This window comes from Callithrix jacchus, chromosome 1, assembly GCF_049354715.1.
Source record: "Callithrix jacchus isolate 240 chromosome 1, calJac240_pri, whole genome shotgun sequence".
Classification (NCBI taxonomy): domain Eukaryota; kingdom Metazoa; phylum Chordata; class Mammalia; order Primates; family Cebidae; genus Callithrix; species Callithrix jacchus.
This window is the reverse complement of record NC_133502.1, coordinates 112,376,389-112,398,057: the sequence shown is the minus strand read 5'-3', so window position 1 is coordinate 112,398,057 and position 21,669 is coordinate 112,376,389. Positions and strand designations below refer to the sequence as shown.

At 39.9% G+C, this 21,669-nt stretch overlaps 1 protein-coding gene, 1 long non-coding RNA gene and 1 other non-coding gene across 5 annotated transcripts in view; 1 reads left to right on the top strand and 2 right to left on the bottom strand.

Moving 5' to 3' along the window:
• Window positions 1-1,068: 1,068 nt before the first annotated feature.
• MLANA (melan-A) lies at window positions 1,069-20,004 on the bottom strand. Of its 3 annotated transcripts, none has more exons than XM_017973488.3 (5): window positions 19,495-20,004; window positions 18,362-18,463; window positions 14,249-14,345; window positions 5,746-5,859; window positions 1,069-4,118 (listed from the first exon to the last, which is right to left on the bottom strand). In XM_017973488.3, exons 2-5 carry the CDS (start codon window positions 18,436-18,438, stop codon window positions 4,050-4,052), a joined length of 357 nt encoding a protein of 118 aa, XP_017828977.1. In that variant the 5' UTR covers window positions 18,439-18,463; window positions 19,495-20,004; the 3' UTR covers window positions 1,069-4,049. The 3 variants fall into 3 exon arrangements, with proteins under 3 accessions (XP_017828977.1, XP_008994901.1, XP_078224733.1); XM_008996653.4 differs by having other exon boundaries at window positions 19,695-20,004; XM_078368607.1 differs by having other exon boundaries at window positions 19,957-20,004.
• LOC118154644 (uncharacterized) overlaps window positions 19,804-21,669 on the top strand; it is a 20,922-nt gene continuing 19,056 nt past the window's right edge. The window contains exon 1 of the long non-coding RNA XR_004744791.3: window positions 19,804-19,935. This is a non-coding gene — a long non-coding RNA (uncharacterized LOC118154644). The remainder of the gene's footprint in view (window positions 19,936-21,669) is intronic.
• LOC118148475 (small nucleolar RNA U13) lies at window positions 20,417-20,523 on the bottom strand. The gene has a single exon (XR_004735297.1). It is a non-coding gene; the product is annotated as a small nucleolar RNA U13 (small nucleolar RNA).

Sequence of the window (21,669 nt, the reverse complement as noted above, 5' to 3'; positions counted from 1 at the left end):
GGGATCAAAGTAGTGCCATGCCATTACCCATTCTCAGCCGATATGTGTGTCAGGGCATAAAGGAAGGGCACACTGCAGTAGAGGACTCCTGTGCCCATGCTTACGGGTGAGGCTCATTTTCCTGAGTTCAGGTTTCCTTCAGCAGCAGGGAAGCCTCATCCTATCTAACTACAAAGGTCACAGGGGTCTCCCTTTCCTAAAGGTTCCTCTCCTGGTTTGTGTTTAGTCAGTCCGAGCTGCTAGAGAACACTGAAGGGTCTCAACAAATATATAAAGTAATAGCCCTGGATTTCAGTATCAAAACAAAATGACAATATCTTAATATTTCATGAATTTTCTTCGAGGCCACTTTCCCCCTCAACTTAATCCAAGTGTTCTTAGATGGGGTAGATTCTCCTTCAGTGGTGACATGGTAGAAGTCCTAGCTAAAGCAATCAGATGAGAAAGGGCATCCAAATTAGGAAGAAGGAAGTCAAAATTATTCTTATTTGCTGATGATATGATGTTATAGTTGGAAAAACCTAAAGACTCCACCAAAAAACTATTCGAAGTGATAAATTCAGTAAAGTTACAGGGTACAAAATCAACATTTAAAAATTAATATGGCTGGGTCTGGTGGCTCATGCCTGTAATCCCAGCTCTTTGGGAGGCTGAGGTGGGAAGATCATGAGGTCAGGAGATCAAGACCATCCTGGCCAACATGGTGAAACTCTGTCTCTACTAAAAATACAAAATTAGCTGGGCATGGTGGTGTGCACCTGTAATCCCAGATACTCGGGAGGCTGAGGCAGGAGAATAGCTTGAACCAAGGAGTCAGAGGTTGTAGTGAGCCAAGATCATGCCACTGCACTCCAGCCTGGCGACAGAGCAAGACTCCATCTCAAAAAACAACAAAAAATCATTTCTGTATGTCAACAGGGAACAACCTGAAAAAGAAATCAAGAAAGTAATCCCATTTACAATAGCTGCAAATAAAATACCTAGGAATTAACTAAAGAAGTGAAAGAGCTCTACAATGAAAACTAAAACATTGAAGAAAGAAATCAAAGAGAACACACACAAAAAAACAAAGATATTCCATGTTTATGGATTGAAAGAATCAATATTGTTAAAATGTCCATGCTACCTAAATCAATCTGCAGATTCAGTGCAATCCCTAGCAAAATAACAATGACATTCTTCATAGAAATAGAAAAAAAAATCCTAAAATGTATATTGAATCACAAAGACCCAGAATAGCCAAAGACCTAGAAAAGACCCAGAAGACCTAGAGGCTGGACATAGTGGCTCACACCTGTAATCCCAGAACTTTGGGAGGCTGATGTGGGCAGATCACTTGAGGTCAGGAGTTTGAGACTCACCTGACCAACATAGTGAAACCCCATGTCTGCTAAAAATTCAAAAATGAGCTGGGCATGGGGGTGCACAGCCGTAATCTCAGTTACTTGGAGGGCTGAGACACAAGAATAGCTTGAATCTGGGAGGCAGAGATTGCAGTAAGCTGAGAATGTGCCACTGCACTCCACCTGGGCAACAGAGACGACTGTCTCAAAAAAAAAAAACTAGCCATCCTAAGCAAAAAGAACAAAACTGGAAAGATCACATTACCTGACTTCAAATTATATTACAGAGTTATAGTAACCAAGACATCATGGTACTGGCATTAAAAATAATAAAAAGACACATAGACCAATGAAACAAAATAGAGAACTCAGAAACAAATCCACATATTACAGTGAACTAATTTTCAACAAAGGTGCCAAGAACATACACTGGGAAAAGGACAGTCTCTTCAAAAAATGATGCTGGAAAAACTGGATACCTGTATGCAGAAGAATGAAACAAGACCCCTATCTCTTGCCATATACAAAAATCAAGTAAAAATGGATTAAAGACTTAAATCTAAGACCTCAAATTATTAAACTGCTAAAAGAAAACATTGGAGAAACTCTCCAGGACATTGGAGTGGGCAAAGATTTCTCGAGTAATACTCCACAAAGCACAGGCTCCAAAGCCAAAATGGACAAATAGGATCACATAACATTAAGAAGCTTCTGCACAACAAAGGAAACAATCAACAAAGTGAAGAGACAACCCATGGAGTGGGAGAAAATATCTGCAAACTACCCATCTGAGAAGGGGTTAATAACCAGAATATATAAGGAGCTCAGTGGTGATATATCGACCCATACTCCTTACATCATGTGACCTTCCATCCTTAGCACATGGCTCCTAGGGTTGCTCTGCAGTTGGATTCCAATCCAAGAAGTCATCTTCAGAGGTGTGGCTGCCTCTGTGAAGGAGTGAGTATGTCTTTCTGAATCTGGCACCTTCTATACCTTTCAAAAATGTCTCATTTTTCTAATTTCTTTCTGGCAGACTCATGCCAAATCTCTGTGTCCATCACCTGGGAAACTGAGGAACTCTGTGAAAAGAGCCTTTTCCACAGAAGAATAAGAGCACCCTCAGTGGGTGACAGTCTGGGGGTTTTGAAGAGGTCTAGGGCTCAAGTCATAGGTTCCTCAATGTACAGGATTGAGGTTCAGCAGAGACCTCATGGTGAGGCAAGGAGGTACCCAAATGCCTGATGAAGTTTTTTTGTTTGTTTATAATTCATTTCTTTGTTTGAAGTGGGAGAGATGGAAGTTTTATATTAAGTGGTAAGACTTGACAGTATCAGGAAGAGTGGGAAATATTTTAGTATTTTGTTAAATGTTTTTTTCAATGTGTGTAGTAAGTGTCTTTAGCCTGTGTTTTCTGTTTCTCCTTGGTGAAATTTTGTGTTTGGTAGAAAATGATGCAGTTATGTTACACTAGTGTTTCAGTGACACAAGATGATTTTAGGTGGTTTACTGATTCACCCTTAAATAACAATGAATCATATAGTGAGACAGTAATTTCTTTAAAACTCTTGTAAGCCTTCCAATTATGTCAAAGATAGACTTTAACTTTTCTCTGATCCTTGTTTTCTTGTTAATCTCCCTGTTTGACAAAGAGAGCAGGTCTCAAGTTCACTACTAAGAAAATTACTTTCGTTATCTTCATTTTTATAGTTATCCTCTACGATGGAAAATGATACTGGTTTTCCACTTAGGGTGGCAATAGAAATTAAAGCCAAAAAATTTAAATGAGCTGCCTGAAAGAGAAATATTAGATAAATAATATTCTCCATGATATGTTGACATGGCCATAGGAAAACAAATTGCTATGTTTTTATGCAAATAATGATACCATTCCAGAATCTCTGATCCTTTATGATTTTTTTCTGCATGTTCTTATGTGAGGGATTTGGGGACCCAAGAGAACTAAGTTGCTATAGGCACATTTAAGGCAATACACAGACATCAGCCAAACTACACTAGCTTTTACTTCTTTAAATAGTTTTACCAATCTCTGGTTTAACAGAAAATATTTGTCATTAGTTGGGGTAGCATTGAGTCTTGAAGTGAAATGTAATTAGACTGCATTATATGTCTTACCTAAGATAGAGGATCTTTACAGTATATTATTGTAGTATAATAGAATTTTAGAACACAAAGAGACATTGCTGACATGTTCTTGATCAGATAAATGGGCCTATCAGCTTTTTGTCTTAAACCTGTAAAAGTATCCTTTGTGAGCACTTCATAGTACAGATTCACCTGGAACAATTCTGTGTACAGTTCATGTTGGTCAAGATTCAAAAACCTGACTAGTTTGTTATAAGCCAAATTTCAAGTAAAGAGAAATTAGATGGCCCCAGAATACCCACTTGAATTCTATCTCTCAGAAAATAACACCATGGATTTACTAACATTACCTCTGGCACAGATAGTATCATGTATTGCAATATTTATTGATGAAGTTTTCCTAATTTAATGTTTCTCATCATTTCCTCACTTGATTAGTACTGCTAGCTGACTTACTAAGAATTTAACACTGACTTATTATTAGGGATGATGTGCATTTTTCCTACAGCATTCCAAAGGAGAACATTAGATGTCTCTATTAAATTCAAGCAAAAGTGTGAGGGAAATAATTTCAGCACATCTTAGGTGTCTCGCTGTCTCTTAAGGTGAATAAGGTGGTGGTGACTGTTCTGCAGATAGTTTCTCATAAGCAGGCGGCGCATTGGGAACCTGTGAGAACAAGAAAAGGAGAATATGGTCTTGGCAACAGTGTATATATTTCTAGGAAGGGATTAAGTTAAAACAGTTAACATATTTATACTTTTCCTGTGGACTGAAACTTCTACCTGCTCACATATAATTTCTGCCCAACGAAGTAATTGTTAAATTTCATGAGTATGTATGCTGATTGTTGGGGGCAAGGGTAGAGAAAAATAAGGTTAAGGGGTTCCCAAAATCTCAAAAGCTTAGTTATACCTGGATTTTCCATGGCAGTAAAAGTCTCAAGCCCTAACTCACGAATCATTGAACGCTATTTACAGACACTAAATAAAGATGCAGTGTCTGCATCTTTACTACAGAAATCCTTATAATTGTGTCTAAAGGCACATTGATACTACCACATATAAAACAAGAGGATATAGTATCCAGAACAAATGTGTCAGGGCTTCATTTGATGCTCACAACAATTCTGGGAGTATTTTTATTGTTTTCATGTTACAGAATGGGAAACTGGAGCATAGAAAGGTTAACTCACTTGCCCATGGATACACAACTAGCAAGTGGTGGAGCTAAGAATCAAACACAGTAATTTGGCTCCAGAGTCAGTGCTCTCAACCATTATATTATGTTGTATATATACTAGTGCTGTCCAGTAGAAATATATATAAGCCACATATTTTATTTGATTTTATTTATTTTTGAGATGGAGTTTCGCTCTTTTCACCCAGGCTGGAGTGCAGTGACACTATCTCAGCTCACTGCAACCTCCACCTCCCAGGTTCAAGTGATTCTCCTCCCTCAGCCTCCCAAGTAGCAGCTGGGATTACAGGCATGCACTATCGCACTCAGCTAATTTTTGCATTTTTAATAAAGATAGGATTTCATCATGTTTGCCAGGCAGCTCTCAAACTCCTGAGCTCAGGCAATCTACCCGTCTTGGCCTCTCAAAGTGCTGGGTTTACAGGCATGAACCACCATGCCCAGTCATGTGTAATTTTAAAATTTCTAGTAGCTACATTTAAAAAAAGAAAGAGGTAAAATTAATCTTAAAATATTTTATTTAATCTAATATCAGAATATTTAAAGATGAATCAATATAAAAATCATTAACAAACCATTTATCTTATTTTCCACATACTAATGTCTTTGAAATATGGTATGTATTATAATACATCTTAATTGAAACTCCTATGTTTTAAGTGTAGAGTAGCACCATGTGACTAGTGGCTAAGCCATCAGACAGCACAGCTCTATACAATAAATAATAGGTACTTTATCATTCCCCTGTGTGTATATCTACATCCATTAAAAAGGCAAATATAACTAAAAACATAAAAGAATATTGTATCCAGGACTAAGTTCTTCCTTTGGATCTCACATGTATGGCTCTCATTATTGCATACCTGGAAACTCTGGGTATGCAATGACACAATTTAGGAAAATCTCTGTGCTTCCCTGTTTTTTTGTTTGTATTATTATTAATTTTTATTCCAATAAAATACAAATAAAAGTTGCCATAGTTCAGTGGCAATGAGTACATTCACATTGTCCTTGCTTTTTAAACGGAAATAATTGTATTCACTTGAGTTAAAAACAGCCATTCATGAAAATACCCTGATGAAGGATCTCAACCTACCACATGTTCACAATTTTTCTCTTGAAAAGACAGTTTGCTGTCCTGATGACCATACCCTTCTTGTGGGCATCTTCTTGTTAAGGTGTTTTGAGTGCCAGCATGAAGACTTTTGTCCTGAAATGTAAATTGATAAAGGTGAATGAGTGAGAAGTAAGTGAATCCATTAAAGAAAAGAGAAGGAAGCCAAAGTTTTAAGAATGAGTTTTAATATAGGTTCTGCAATTCACTTGCCGTGTGTCTTCAGTCTCATCACTTTTATCTTTCTGAATTCTGAGTTTGCATCTGTAGTAGGAAGATAATACCACCTACCTCTCAGAATTGTTGTGGGAATTAGCTAGAGGTAAAGCACTAGTGCAGTGCCTGGCACCCAGTAGTTAGTCAAATAATATTTCTGAAGGGAAGGACAAGGAGAGTGAATCTATAAAAGGAACACTCTTGTGAAATTATCCATCAATAGTGAAGCAGAAATAAAGACTTTCTCAAACAAAAATTGAGGGAATTTGTTGCCAATAGACCTGCCTTGCAAGAAACATTTAAAGTTCTTTAGAGAAAAAGAAAATAATATATGTCAGAACTTTGTATCTACATGAAGAACATCCAAGAAGGAATAAGTGAAGGTAAAATAAAACCTTTCTTTTCCTTTTTCTTTTCTTTTTTGAGAGACGTGATCTTGCGAAGTTGCCCATGCTGGTCTTAAACTCCTGGGCTCAAGCAGTCCTCCTGCCTCAGCCTCTGAGTAACTGGGACTACAGGCATGTACCACTGTACCCAACATATATTGATCTTATTCTTAGCTGATTTAACAGATAATAGTTTGTTTAAAAATGAATAATACCAACAATGTATTTAATCATAAATGCTTATATACACTTGGAAATGAATAACAGCAATGATACAAAGTAAAGGAATGCTAACAGAAAAAAACTCTACAAAATATTTTAAAGAGGTTTTTTTACTCTGTTCCTATCTGAATGACCATTGCCCAGAGAACAGTCTCAAGAGTCCTGAGAAAGGGTGTCTGAGGTGGTTGGGTTATGATTTGGTTTTATACATTTTAGGAAGACAGGAATTGTAGGTAAAATTCATAAATTGATACATGAAAGGTGTACATTGGTTCAGCCTGAAAAGTCAGGACATCTCAAAGCAGAGACTTAAAAGTCACAAGTGGATTTTAAGGATTCTTTAGCTGGCAATTGATTGAAAGAGTTCAGCTTTGTCTTAAGACTTGAAGTCAGTACAAAGGAATGCTTAAGGGAGTCTGCGATCTGTCACATGATGCTATACCAGAGTTAGTTTGGGAAGTAAATCATATTATACCAGGTTAATTTAAAAAAAAATTTTTATGGTTTGAAGGGCATGATTTAACCCTTTCCTTGCATTGACTTCAGTCTTACTCCTAATTTTATATTTCCACAAATAATTCATTCTGTCACTCCTATAATCTCTATTTTAAAATTAATGCTGGTCAGTTATACCTAAAACTTTAACAGGGAGGGAGTATGATGAGGCATCTCTACCTCCCTTCTTGTCATGACCAAGACTCAGTTTTTCAGGTTTCCGTGGGGTCCCCTTGGCCCAGAGGGGGTCTAGTCAATTGGTTGTAGGATTTAAGATTGTGTTTTTAGTTTACAGGAGGAAAGAATTAGGATTATTTTGTTATTTTAAGATACTCATAATATCTATGAAGTGGTACAGTGTTATTTGAAAGTGAGCTTGAATTAGTCATAAATGTATATTGCACACTCTTGGGAAACCTCTGAAAAAAAGTAAAAAAGAATTATAACTGGGCTGGGCGTGGTTGCTCATGCCTGTAATCCCAGCACTTTGGGAAGCCAAGGAGGTGGATCACTTGAGGTTAGGAGTTCGAGACCAGCCTGGCCAACATGATAAAAAATGCTAAAATACTAAAAATACAAAAATTAGCTGAGCACGGTGGTATGCACCTTTAATCTCAACTACTCAGGAGGCTAAGGCAGGAGAATCATTTGAACCTGGCAGGCAGAGGTTGCAGTGAACTGAGATCGTGCCACTGCACTCCAGCCTGAGCGACAGAGTGAGTGAGATTCCATCTCAAAAAGAAAAAAGAAGTATAACTGATATGCCAAGAAAGGAGAGAAAATGGAATTATATAAAATGTCCAATTAAAACCACAAAAGGCAGAAAAAGAGTGGAAGACAAAATTAGAAATAAAGAACAAGGGCAACAAGTAGAAAACAGTAATAACATGGTGGATATTAATCCAACTATGTCAATAACAACTTTGAATATCAATGGTCTAAATGACCAATTAAAAGAGATTTTCAGACTGGATCAACAAACAAGACCCAACTATGTGTTCCCTGCAGGAAAGCCTCTTTAAATTATAAAGACACATGTACATTAAAAGTAAGTGCATAGAGGCCAGGCACAGTGGCTTACGCCTATAATCCCAGCACTTTGGGAGGCTGAGGCAGGCAGATCACCTGAGCTCAGAACTTCAAGATCAGCCTACCTAACATGGTGAAACCCCATCTCTACTAAAAATACAAAAATTAACCAGGCATGGTGGCACATGCCTGTAATCCCAGCTACTTGGGAGATTGAGGCAGGAGAATCACTTGAGCCCAGCAGGCAGAGGTTGCAGTGAGCCAAGATCATACCACTGCACTCCAGTCTGGGTGACAGAGTGAAACTCTGTCTCAAAAACAAAAAAAAAAGGAAGGAAGGAAGGGAGGGAGGAAGGAAGGAAAGAAGGAAGGAAGGAAGGAAGGAAGGAAGGAAGGAAGGAAGGAAGGAAGGAAGGAAGGGAGAATAGAGAAAAGATATACCATGCTAACACTAATGAAAAGGAAGTAGGACTTCCTATATTAATTTTAGAAGGAGAAAATTTCAAGGAAAGTTATCAGAGGTAGAGGGATATTACATAATGATAAAGGTGTTCATTGTTCAAGAAGGCGTAACAAAACATGCATGTACCTAAGAACACAGCATCAAAATACATGAGATAAAACTGATAGAACTGCAAGGAGAAATAGTTACATCCACTATGAAGTTAGAGTTATAGCTGGAGGCTTCATCATCTCTCTCAGAAATAGACAAAGCCAGCAGGTAAAAAACCAGTAAGGACTAACTCATTTGATGAGGCCAACATTACTCTAATGTCAAAACAAAAGATATTACAAGAAAATAAAAGTACAATTCATTATATCTCATGAATATAGATGCAAAAAATCTCAACAAAATACTAGCAAATGAATTCTAACAATGTATAAAAGGACTGTGACAAAGTGGAATTCAACAAAATCTTTGTGTTTTTGTTTGTTTGTTTGTTTTGAGATGGAGTTTCACTCTTGTTGCCCAGGCTGAAGTGCAGTGGCACAATCTTGGCTCACGGCCACCTCTGCCTCCCGGGTTCAAATGATTTTTCTTCCTCAAACTCCCGAATAGCTTGTATTATGTGCCCAGCTAATTTTGTATTTTTAGTAGAAACAGGTTTTCTCCATGTTGGTCAGGCTGGTCTCAAACTCCTGACCTCAGGTGATCCACCTGCCTCTCAAAGTGCTGAGATTATAGGCGTGAGCCACCATGTCAGCCCGAAATCTTAATTAACTAGATATCATAGACATCTACAGGCTACTTCATCCAACGACAACAGAATACATTTTCTTCTCAAGCTCACATGGAACATTCACCAGGATAAACCACATTCCGGGCCACCAAACACATCTTAACAAATTTAAAAGTATAGAAATTATACAATGTTTGTACTCAGACTATAATAGAATTAAACTAGAAATCAGTACAGAAAGGTAACTGAAAAATACCCAAACACTTGGAGATTAAACAGCACACTTCTATGTAACACATGCGTCAAAGGAGAAATCTCAGAATACATTTAAATATATGTTGAATTAAATGAAATTAAAATATGATATCAGAATTTGTGGGATACTGCTCAGCAGTGCAAGCAGTATTTAGAGGGAAATTTATAACATTGAATGTATATATCAGAGAAGAAGAAGGATGTAATATCAATCATCTAAACTTTTACCTTAGGAAAATAGAGAACAGCAGATTAAATCCGAAGTAAACAGAAAAATAAAAATTAGAGCAGAAATCAATGAAATGGAAAACAAGAAATCCATTAAATGGCTTGTGCCTATAATACTAGCACTTCAGGAGGGTAAGGCAGGAGGACTGCTTGAATCCAGGAATTTGACACCAACCAGAGCAACATAGTGAGATCCTGCCTCTACAAATTAAAAAGAAAAATGAAAATTGTCAAATGTGGTGGCACATACTATAGTCCTAGCTACTCAGGAGACTGAGACAGGAGGATAGCTTGAGCCCAGAAGTTCAAGGTTACAGTGAGCTATGATTGTGCCACTGTACACCAGTCTGGATGACAGAATGAGACCCTGTCTCTAGAAAAAAAAGAAAAAATTAATTGAATAAAATCAATGAAAGCAAAGCTGATTCTGCTAAGAAAAAAAAAGAAGACACAAACTACTATTATCAGAAATAATAATGGACATTAAAAGGATAAGCAAGGAATACTTTGAACAACTATGTTCACATATTTGAAAACCTAGATAAATGCAACAGTTCCTTGAAAGACACAATCTATCAAAATCTACACGAGAAAAAATAGACCTTCTGAATAGAATTATACCTATTATAAAAATTGAATCAATAATAACTTTCTAAAACAGAAAGCACCAGATTCAGATGAGTTCACTGGTAAGTTCTACCAAACATTTAAAAAAGAAATTATACCAATTCTCTACAACCTCTTTCACAAGATAGAAGCAAAGAGAACACTTTGTAACTCATTCTATGAGGCCAGCATTACCCTAATACCAGACAAAGACATTGCAGAAAAAAGACAACTACAGCCCAATATCTCTCATGAATATGGATGCAAAAAATCTCAACAAAATATTAGCAAATCAAACTAACAATGTTTAAAAGGAATTACACACCATGACAAAGTGGGATTTATCCCAGGTATGCAAACCTGGTTCAATAGTAAGAAATCAGACCAGGTATGGTAGCTCACCACTTGTAATCCCAGCACTTTGGGAGGCTGAGGAAGGTGGATTGCTTGTGCTCAGGAGTTCGAGCCCCATCTGAGCAACATAGTGAAACCCCATCTCTACCAAAAGTACAAAAGTATTTTAGCCAGGCATGGTGGCTTGTGCCTGTGGTGCCAGCTACTTGGAAGGGTGAGGTGGGAGGATCACCTGAGCCTGGGAGGTGAAGATTGCAGTAAGCCGAGATCATGCCACTGCACTCTAGCTTGGGTGACAGAATGAGACCCCGTCTCAAAAAAAAAAAAAAGATAAATGAATTATTTTGATACATCAATAGACTAAAGAAGAAAAATCACAAGATTGTATCAATAGATGTAGAAAAAGCAGTTGACAAAATCAAACATTCATAACTTAAAATGCTTAATAAACTAGGAATAGAGAGAAACTTCCTCAAGTTTGCTAAAAAGTATCTAGGTACAAAAAATCAACAGCAAATGTCATACTTGAAGCTTTTCCGCTAAGATCAGGAACAAGGCAAGGATGTCCTGTCTCACCACTCTTTTTCAACATCACACTAGAAGTCCTAACTAATGCAATAAACCAGGAAAAGGATATAAAAGGTGTACTGATTGGGAAGAAAAAAAATAAAACTGCCCAATTACCAGTTTTTTTCTTTTTCTTTTTTTTTTTTAAGCCTCTCACTCACCACAGGGTAAGAGTGTGATCCACTCTCCTAGTTTCACTACCAGTTTTCTGTATTTACTTTCAAAGTGGGTGTGCATTTTAAAATACACATTTCTGAATCCCATTACCAGAGATGATCCTAGAATCTGCCTTTTAGCAAGAACCCCAAAGTATTCTGGTGCAGGTAACCCCTGACCATGCATTGAGAAACACAGTACCTTGACACGAGTGTAAACTGAGCTGAGAGCAAGGGCCTTGAAATTCTTCTCCAAGAATCAAAAGTATTTTGTCCTAAACTTCCAAGTGAAGATGTAAAACTGGTTAATATAAAAACCACTGTCCAGTTTCTTACAAATCATTTTCCACTTCCTCCTGCAGAAACAGGTTGCTACAAAAAGCAGTCAGTCTTTCCTTTCAAAAGATGTGATGTGTTCCAGGGCTCAGGGGAATTGTTAACCAAGGGAGAAATTTTAAGATATCTAAATTCCAATCAACCTTTCTACTATTCTGTGGTCTAATGTAAGTTGAAAAGTAGACATTTCAAACTTAATTAAGATTGTTAAAGGTGGAGTAAATCACATGCCCAAAGCTTATATTTAATGTCATTTATAGTCCTCTGCTTTAAAATAAAATATCACGGAAGACAGAAAGGGAGGTAATTATGTAATTAAATGCAGTACTTAATGCACTATTTTACACAGTTTGGCCTAAACTTCTATATATAGACTACTGATCTCCAAAGTGGCTTTTCTAGAGATATAAAAATCTCAGAACAAGATGTTAATATTAATTTTTAAAATAAATATGGAAATTAAACCAGGAAATTTAGACATGTTTCTCTCTCATAAAATCTCAGAAACTACAAACCACTGATCTAATACTAGAGGAATGGAGGCATACAGTTTGAATTTGAAACTTACCAAGCAAAATGTTCACAGCGTCTGAGCACATGACATTAAGACTCTCAGTTATTTTTCAGTTGAATGAATTTAAGATGAGAGCATTGAAGGAGAAAAGAAAAATTATTGTATTTGTATTCAGTAGGATCAAGCTAATAATTAGTTAGGAAATGAGTACCAACATATTGAGTTTGTATAGCTTTACTTCTTGAAAGACTAAACATTATGTTTTTGATATATACATATATAATGAAACCAAAGTTCCATCTCTCACCTTCTCATCAGCTTGCCAACCTTCAATCCCCACCCCATACCAACCCTTCTCTCTTTCACAGGACCTTTTCCTCTAAATGAAGTGCTTGCTGAATGAGGAATGGAACTTTCCAACATCTTTTGTAAAGATAATTTTTTTCTATTATGCCTCAACCTGAAAAGCTTTCAGATCTGTAATAACAAGAAAGAGAGAGAGAGCTCTATGGAGAATGCCTTCAGATGCTGACATGCTGAAGGGCTACCTGGCTTTGAAGCAAGATGGCTGAAACCTGTAGTTTTTTTATAGCTTATAGACTCAGTTGATGTTTCCCATTCGTGGAAGATCCTGGGGCCAGAAGACTGGACTGTGTAATTGTGTTAGCTTCCTGCTTATTTGGGTAAAGAAGAAAAAATACTGTTAAAACGATTGGCCACGAAGGATGCAACCTGTTAAAAAAAAAACAAACATATGATGACTCTTTGTGCTGATGCAGGGAGAATGGTTTTTTCATTGCACTGATGACCTCCTGGGATGCTTCATAACCAGTGAGGAAAGAGGTGAGGAAGCAAGGTAGGAAGAGCAGGTCACAAAGTGAAGTAACAGAACCAGCAAGAATTCCCAGAAGTGGTAAAATCTGAGGTGTCTAATATACTCCTGTTTGCTATGCAAGGGAACCACAAACCCCTTTCCCTGTGCCCTATAAGCAGTCAATGCTGAGCTACACATAGCATCCAAGTAGCCAAGTTTGCTATGAGAAGAACCAAAAGAGACAGGTGCTATAATTTGAATGTGTCCCAAAATTCATGTATTGGAAACAATCCCCAATGCAACAACAGTGAGAGGTAGGACTTTCAAGAGGTGATTGGGTCACAAGGGCTTTGTCCTCATAAATGGATTTATGTTGTTATTGCGGGAGTGTGTTTGTTATTGCAAGAGTAGGTTTGTATAAAAGTGAGTTTGGGCCATGTGTGGAGTGTTTCACACTTGTAGTCCCAACACTTTGGGAGGCCAAGGCAGGAGGATTGCTTCAGCCCAGGAGTTTGAGACCAGCCTGGGCAACATAGTGGGACCTTGTCTCTACAAAAAAAGGTTTTTTTTAAAATAAGCCATGTGTGGTGGCACATGCCTGTGGTCCCAGCTACTCTGGAGGCTGAGATGGGAGGATGGCTTGAGCTCAGGATGTCAAGGCTGCAGTGACTTGTGATCACCACTGCACTCCATCCCGGGATTTCTTGTTTCAAGAAAAAAAAAAGTGAGTTCAGCTCCCTCTTGCTTTCTCACTCTCTTGCGCATGTGATGCCTTCCACTATAATATGACACAGCAAGAAGGCCTCACCAGGTGTGGCCCCTAGATCTTGAAGTTCCCAGCCTCCAGAACTGCAAACCAAATGAATTTCATTTATTTATAAATTATAGTCTCTGGTATTCTGTTATAGTCACAAAGACACAGGGCAAGTTCCTGGTTGGGGTTCATGCCCAAGCAGAGGCAAAGGAAGAGTTGCAGATGTGCAACATAGCAAAACAGTCATCAGAAGCCAGAATCAGAGCTAGAGGTGAACATGAGGCTGTCATTTGACTCTCCAGAAATTCAGAGGAAAGAACTGGAAAGAGGGCCCTGTACCTGGAAGGATTTGGGCAGTGGGAACTATACCAACCATCAAGGCTCTGTATCCATTTCGTCTTCTGCAATACCAACAGCCAATGAGCAGTATGATTCCCAGGATCACTGTCAGGATGCCAATCCCAGCAGCCCTGGCCCAAGAAATAGACAAATTTACTTTGTCATTGAAACATTGTTTCACATTATGATGAAACATAAATCAATCTCTCTTTACATGGGCTTTGACTGCCTAGAGCAGCATCTCCCAGTGTCCAAGTAGTCTCCCACCTCCCACACTGGGCACCCTGCCAGACCTCCAGCACCTGGATCTAGGGCAGGTCTTTAGGAGCCTCAAGTGTGTGCCCACAGGAGCACTGCTAATTGGCATGACCCAGGCACACAAGTTCCAGGTAACAGTAGTGCTATAGTAACTGCTTTATGTGGACAATGTATTTATTGGGGCTAAATTATCTTCTCATCAGGCTGTTTTAAAACATTTTCTCCAATTCAGCCCACGAAGAGAAAATAGAAATTAACACTGACTCATCTACTAAAAGCCAGGTGCTGTGCTAAACATTCATTAGCTCATTCAATTCTCACATCAACCCTGGAGGGTAGACACCATTTATCATTCCCTATTTTCACATCTCTGCAGAAACTTTCTTAGCAAGTTAACAACCACAGGTAATAGACTCAGTTCTGTCGATTTAGATCATGCTGTAATGCTAACAGATGTTAGCTAACTGATGATGCTTGCTGGGAGTGCACAGCTCCAGGACCTGTTTTTAGGGTCTTTGTGCTAACTGTAATGCTTCCCAGGGGTCACTGAACACAGGGCCCAAGAGGCTGAGTGACTTATAAGAGACTCAACAGCTACAGGAGAAGCAAGGTTTAACTAAGGCTTCTCCTGGAGAGACTTTTGCCCAGTATCATCTACTGGACAAATTCCATCTCAAGACTAAGGAGACATCAAGCTTATCTTGTCCATCTCCAACCAGGATAGAGAGAGCCATGAGATGACAGCACTAGATGGGAACTCTGACCCACTTATGTAGATCAGTCCACCTACTTTATAGATCAGGAAGCTGAGACCTATCAATGTTACCATCACCATAGTGACTACCATTCACTGAGCACCAATTTGTGCCAGGCACTGGACTAGGCACCCCCAAGTTGTGCTTTTATTTTATCCTAACAATAGTCCTCTAAAATAGGAATGATGTTCATTTTACAGCTGACGTTATGCTGGTCAAATGCCCAGGGTTGCACAACCAGGAAGTGGCAGAACCAGCCCTCATAGCAACTGGCACTGGAGACCAAGCAGGTGAGCACCAGAATTTGGGGCAGATCCAGGTCTCCCAGGCCAGTGCTTTTCCTGCAGAGTCACTCTTTCCTGAACTGAAGCTGTCACAAGGCATATTCAGTGTGTTCTCGTGACTGAAGGCAGCTGATTCAACTCCCAACATGCCTGTACTCTCAGTTTACCCCGTGGCATCCACTTGAACATCTTGACACAGACAGAGCTCTGTTCCAGCACTTTATGCATGGTCACGTGGTACTCACAACATGCCCTAGTGACTGAGAGTGAAAAGCTCCAGGATATGCCAGACACATTGGAAGAACCCACTGCCCAGGCTGGCAGGCCTTCTCGAGTGTCTTCCAAATACCATGTGCAGTAGAATCACCTGAGATGCACATTAAGGTGCAGATCACAGGACTCCACCCCAGCCTACCCAATCAGCCTCTTAGGTGGCAGCACCTAGGAATCTGCGTTTTAACAAGTTCCATGAATGACTTGTGCCACTCAACTGTGAGAACCGTTCTACCCTGAAGTTTCAAAGGGATACATAATACTCAAGGCAGGTATGTAGCCCTTTTTGGCTGGATGTGTGTACTTATTTTGCGTCATTCTTCCACATTCTACCTGCTGGCACAATTGTGAGAAGGATAAATATTCTCAAATCTTAGGGATGTATTGCTTTAATGAAGATGGCTCAATTGTGCAGGATCTGGATTTTATGCAAAAAATCCTTTTAAAGAATGGCCTCATTCCCCTACCTCCATCCCACCTGTTTAAACAAACAGCAACAGAGGCAGAGACTTTTCTTGAGAGGAATGAGTTTTGCCATGGGTAGCCATGTGTAGCTACTTATTTTCTGGACCAATCTCCTTCAGTACCTGCACAAGATCATGATGTTCCATGTATTCAATGCTTCCTTCACTCACAGACTGAAGTTAAGTGTTTCACTGTGCTGGACGCTTTGGTCATCTTGACCTTTCTACAGACAGCAAAATGTCAAAAGGAATTACTTTCCCCTTATAGAAGGACAGCTCCCCACATACAAGTTGAGAGGGTATTCTTCTTTTATGCCCAGAGGCTCCCTCGTGTTCTCAAGGAAAATGTCAGATAATCCACCTGCCCTTGCTTATGCACGTGGTTCAGCTTGCAAGTTTGGTTTCTTCCTGGCTAGACCCTGAAAGTTACCTTGTTCGGGTTGTGGGTATACCTGGGCCCAGCTGGGTGTGATGGCCCTGCATGGCAAAGAACAACTCTGCTTTCAGCCTACCGAGCTGACAAGCTGCAGCCTCCAGGTTCACACCAAGAGATACTGACCTCTGCCCTAGCCTCTCGTCAGATGGAATTGTGCAAATATTTGCCTCCGCCAGCCTGCAGCATAATACTTAAGAGCATGGACTCTGGAGGCAAACAGACCCGGATTTAAATCCCAGCGCCACCATAGCCACACATTTCTAATTTCTCCAAATCTTTCCCCATTTACAAAACATCAAGAATGATACCCACCAGGGTGAGTGCCATGGGGCAGGGGGCAGAGGGTGGGTCAGTAAGCAGAGGTGACGTGTGTCCCTTGAAAGGAATGGTCCTAGCTTCTCCTTCACCTCCCCTTTCCTTGGCAAGATGTGGAGGTGATGGCACAACATCTTCAGCCATAGGGACAAAAGCGACACCCCGGGGGAATAACCAGCAAGAAGAAAATGAACAGGCCTTGAACTCTTTACTCTTGAATTATTACACAAGACATAAAAGTATATTCTAAAGAAGAATTTGTTGAGTGATCATACAGAAGCTGAAACAATACCCTAATTAATACCACGGGCAATGGGCTCCCCTCCCTTAAAGAGTATATTTTTGCTCTCGGGACATTTTCTTAGAAGATACCGCCGGCTTCATCTCCAATTAGCCAGGGATATTAGAGGGTCCTATACCGAGATCTTCGGAAGAAATGCTCTCTGCCTGAGTTCTTCTTCAGTGCCTTTGTCGGGCCCTACATCTTGCTGGCCTCTGCGGCTATTAACAAGGATTGTTCAACAGCTCTTTCCAAAGAATGAGCAGGTTTGCAGGGAGTTCTGCACAGAACACATAAGAAGATTGTGTCCTGTTGGAGTCCCACGCAGAGGGTGGGGCCTCTGCTGCTCCCCCTCCCCCCACACCCTTTCCCTCCCAGCATGTACAGCATGTATCCCTGCAGCTTCTGGGTTCCCATTACTGCACTTACATTTGCTGAAATTATTCTCATGCCTAACTCTCCCGCTAGGTTTTGAGTTTCTTCAAAGATAAAAACAGTGTCTCAGACCAGTATACAATGCTTATCATTTAGAAATGCTTAATCATATAAATACTTATTTTTAATTCACTCATAATACCCAACGCCTTTCCTTAGGATAAAGTTATGCTGCAAAGGCTGTGACCTCTGCCTTCCTCTCGAGTCTGGCTTCAGGCTGAGTCACACACACTTGCCCATCATCCTCACTGGCTCCTTGGCAACTCACTTTTATTCTGTCTGCAAACAACCTTCAGGAGCTTGAGTGGCGTTGACAGAACAAGGATTGAGGAAAGAGGCATTGTGATCCTGAACGGATGTTTTTCCTTTTGGGAACCTATAGATAAGGCCCAAGAGTCAAAAGTGCAGCCCAAATAGCAAGATCTAACCTTATACCATTCCCATCTTCCTGTCTGTTTGGCCTTAGAGAAGCTTGATTTAGCCCCTTGTAGAAGCACAGAGTCTCTTCCCCTTGTTGCCAGGGATGTTTCTGTCTGGGGCTGTCAACACTAGGGAGATTCATGAGCAGGCATGTGCTAGTGGAAGTCAGCAGGCTGTGTCAGCAAACGGCAGACTGGAAGCCCTGCTGGGTCTGGTTTTGAACTTACTCTTCAGCTGTGATGTAAGAGTGGCCATGCCTCTTCCTGGGATAATCAGAGACGAAGGGAGTGTCTTCTCTTGGCATCTTGTAGGGTCAGGGCACAGGACACCTAACAGAAGGAGCACGTGGGCATCATTAAGGCATCCGAAGCCACCCTATTCATCATCTCATAAAGACCCACAACAGCATCCTAACTAGGTGACCAATATCCATAGCCAGGATTCTTTGACCTGTGACGGGATTTGCACCTGCTTCTTTCATTGATATCAAGGGCTTTAGCAACAGCTCAGCTTTCTAACCCCTCCTACTAACTAAAAATTAAGCTCGAAGAAGAAACTACAGACAAAAGCAAAAAGGCTTTCAAGTTGAGTTATTATTTGGTGAAAAACTGCTCCTCATTGCCATTGATTTGACTCTGCACCATAAACTTCTAGAGAACCAAACAAAAAGCATTTTTACTGATTCTCTACCTTCCCTGGTCCAGGGCTGTGGCTAAGAAGTTAAGAGGAGTTATTTTTCTCCAAAGTTGTTATTAGACTTCAATCCCTGGGCAGAGGCTATGATACACAACGTATGCTTCCCAGAGCGCCCACTGCCTGTGCCTCGCAAGGGTGCATGAGGTTGAGCACTGAGCACAGCATCTTCCAGCCCAGTTTTTCAGCAAAGGAAACCACCCCACACAAGGGCTTCAGCTCGTCCTAGGCACTCCACACAAAACAAGCTAAGGAAGCCCAGGACCTGACTTTATCTGACAGTGTGTTTCCCCTGCCACCTAAATCAATTTCTGCTTCTCTCTGGTTCAAGTCCCTTGGCTAGGACTTTTTTTTTAACTATAACAAATACAAATGAATAATAACAAAAGATGTCCATAAACTGCAGTGGCTGTAAGTCAAGTATGTTCATTAAAAACTAATAATGGAAGCTTCTCTCCTTGTTGTGTATTTGTCAGCTCTTTTACTGTTCTCATGAATTTTGAAGATCTGGTCCCCATAGAATTATATTAATGAGCTCCAGTTTAAAACAACAGGGAGAGGTGGGAGAGAAGAGTGGGGATTTCACCACATGACCACTTTCCACTGGGACGTTTTACATGTAATTTACCCTTCCCAGTTGTAAAAACAAAATTAAAGTCAAACTCACCAATCCTCTGAAGTGAATAATATAGGAGTGAACTCTGTGTTCAAAATGACAGAATGGACATTCAATTCTGCATTCAATTGTTTTCATACATCCTATACCTCAAGCTCAGACCTTGGCAGATGGTGCAGCAACAGCAAATGCGCCTCTTACCACTCAGATCAGGAGAAGTGGTTCTTTAAGTGACAGGAGAACACATCTACCTTAGGGAGGTGGCTTCTCCCCAGCAAGTGCCATCCTGAATAATTGCTTTTCTTCTTGGCAGTCTTGGAGGACTGAGAGAGGACCCAGGAGGAGACTTTGTGAACCCTCTGAAGATGGAGACTGACAAACATTGAGGAGAAATTCCGTTGACGTCACACATCAGCAGGGCAATGAGGATAAGCAGAGGACTTTGCCAGAATTTCCCAAATCCTATTCCGGGAGAAGAGGACTATGATTATGGTGAGAAGGCAACGCTCTTACCTTCCTTAATGAGAGAGTCCTCCGTCCGCCAGCTGGCCGTGTGTGAAGACTGCTTCTCTGGCTCTTACTCTTTTTTACTTATTTTTTTTTTCTGGTCTTGAGTCTCATGATAGTCACGGGTTTAGATTTCTGACAGGGTCGTCTGTAATTGCTTAATTGGCATGAAAGAAACCAACTTCCTTCCATAAAAAAGTCACAGCTGACTGTGGCCTCTGTTTTCCCCAGTCCCCATGCCCTAACCAAGTGAAGTCATTTATTTTCAGTGTTGGTCCGTCCTCCATAAGATCGCCACATCACATAAAATATGGAATGCCCAGTTAAATTTGAACTTCAGATTAAACCATGAACAGGTTTTTAATACAACTATATTCCACAGAATATTTTATATCCACATATTCTATAGGACATACACTAAAAAAGTTATGTTTTGTTTATCTGAAATCTACATTTGTTTTTCTCATGTCAGATGGGTAATGCGCCAATGTCATTGTAACAAGGTGTGAGGGAGGCACATCTCACACATAAATATGAAACCCCAATCATCACACTTATGAAATACAAAAGGATCTGAAATCCAGACTTAACTGGGTTCCCTATTCCCTCCCTCATCTCCATCTCAAAAGGTTGAAGAGTCTTTAGGTGCAGATCTGGAGATCATCTTGTTCCAGACTCTCAGGGAAATAGAGAATCCCTGAAACCTCCTCAGCTGAGCTCCATGAGTTCTCTATGATGCCCTTGGAGTTAACTGTCCACTGGAGATAGTGGGTTTCCATGCATCTGCAAGGGATAGACGAAATTTTCTCTTTGCAGGTGAAATATGACCTACTTAGACATCTATTAGGTTGATGCAAAAGTAATTGCAGTTTCAGATGTTGAATTTTTAAATTATTATAACTAGGTTCAAGCACATCTTTATTAATCAAAATAGAAACTATTAAAAATCAAGACTTTTTTGCCAACGAGAAATAAGTTTGCTTACTCCTGTAGCATACAAATTCATGAAACTTTGTATTCATTTTCTGCATCTGGTTGTGGAAGTGTTTTCCCTGCAAAAAGTTGTTGAGATGCTTGAAGAAGTCATAGTTGGTTGATAAGAGGTCAGGTGAATATGGTGGATGAGGCAAAATTTGTAGCCCAATTCGTTCAACTTTTGCAGCGTTGGTTGTGTGACCTGCGGTTGGGTGTTGTCATGGAGAACTGAGCTTTTTCTGTTGACCAATGCTGGCTGCAGGTTGCACTTTTCAGTGCAACGCATTGATTTGATGAGCATACTTCTTAGATGTAATGGTGTCACCAGGATTCAGAAAGCTGTAGTGGATCAGACTGGCAGCAGACCACCAAACAGTGACCGTGACCTTTTTGTGGTGCAAGTTTGGCTGTGGGAAGTGCTTTGGAGCTTCTTTTTGGTCCAACCAGTTGTCATATAAAATCTACTTTTCATTGCACATTGCAAATCACTTGAGAAATGGTTTGTTGTTGTTGTGTAGAGTAAGAGAAGACAACACTTCAAAAAGACTATTTTTAAAATTTTTGCTTAGCTTGCGAAGCACTCACTAAGTGAACTTTTTCACCTTCCCAATTTGCTTCAAATGCTGAACAACTGTAGAATGATCATCCTTGAATTGTTACACAACTGCTCATAGTTAAAAAAGGCTAAGCTTTGACAATTGCTCTCAATTGGTAGTTGTCAACTTCCAATGGCCGGTCACTACA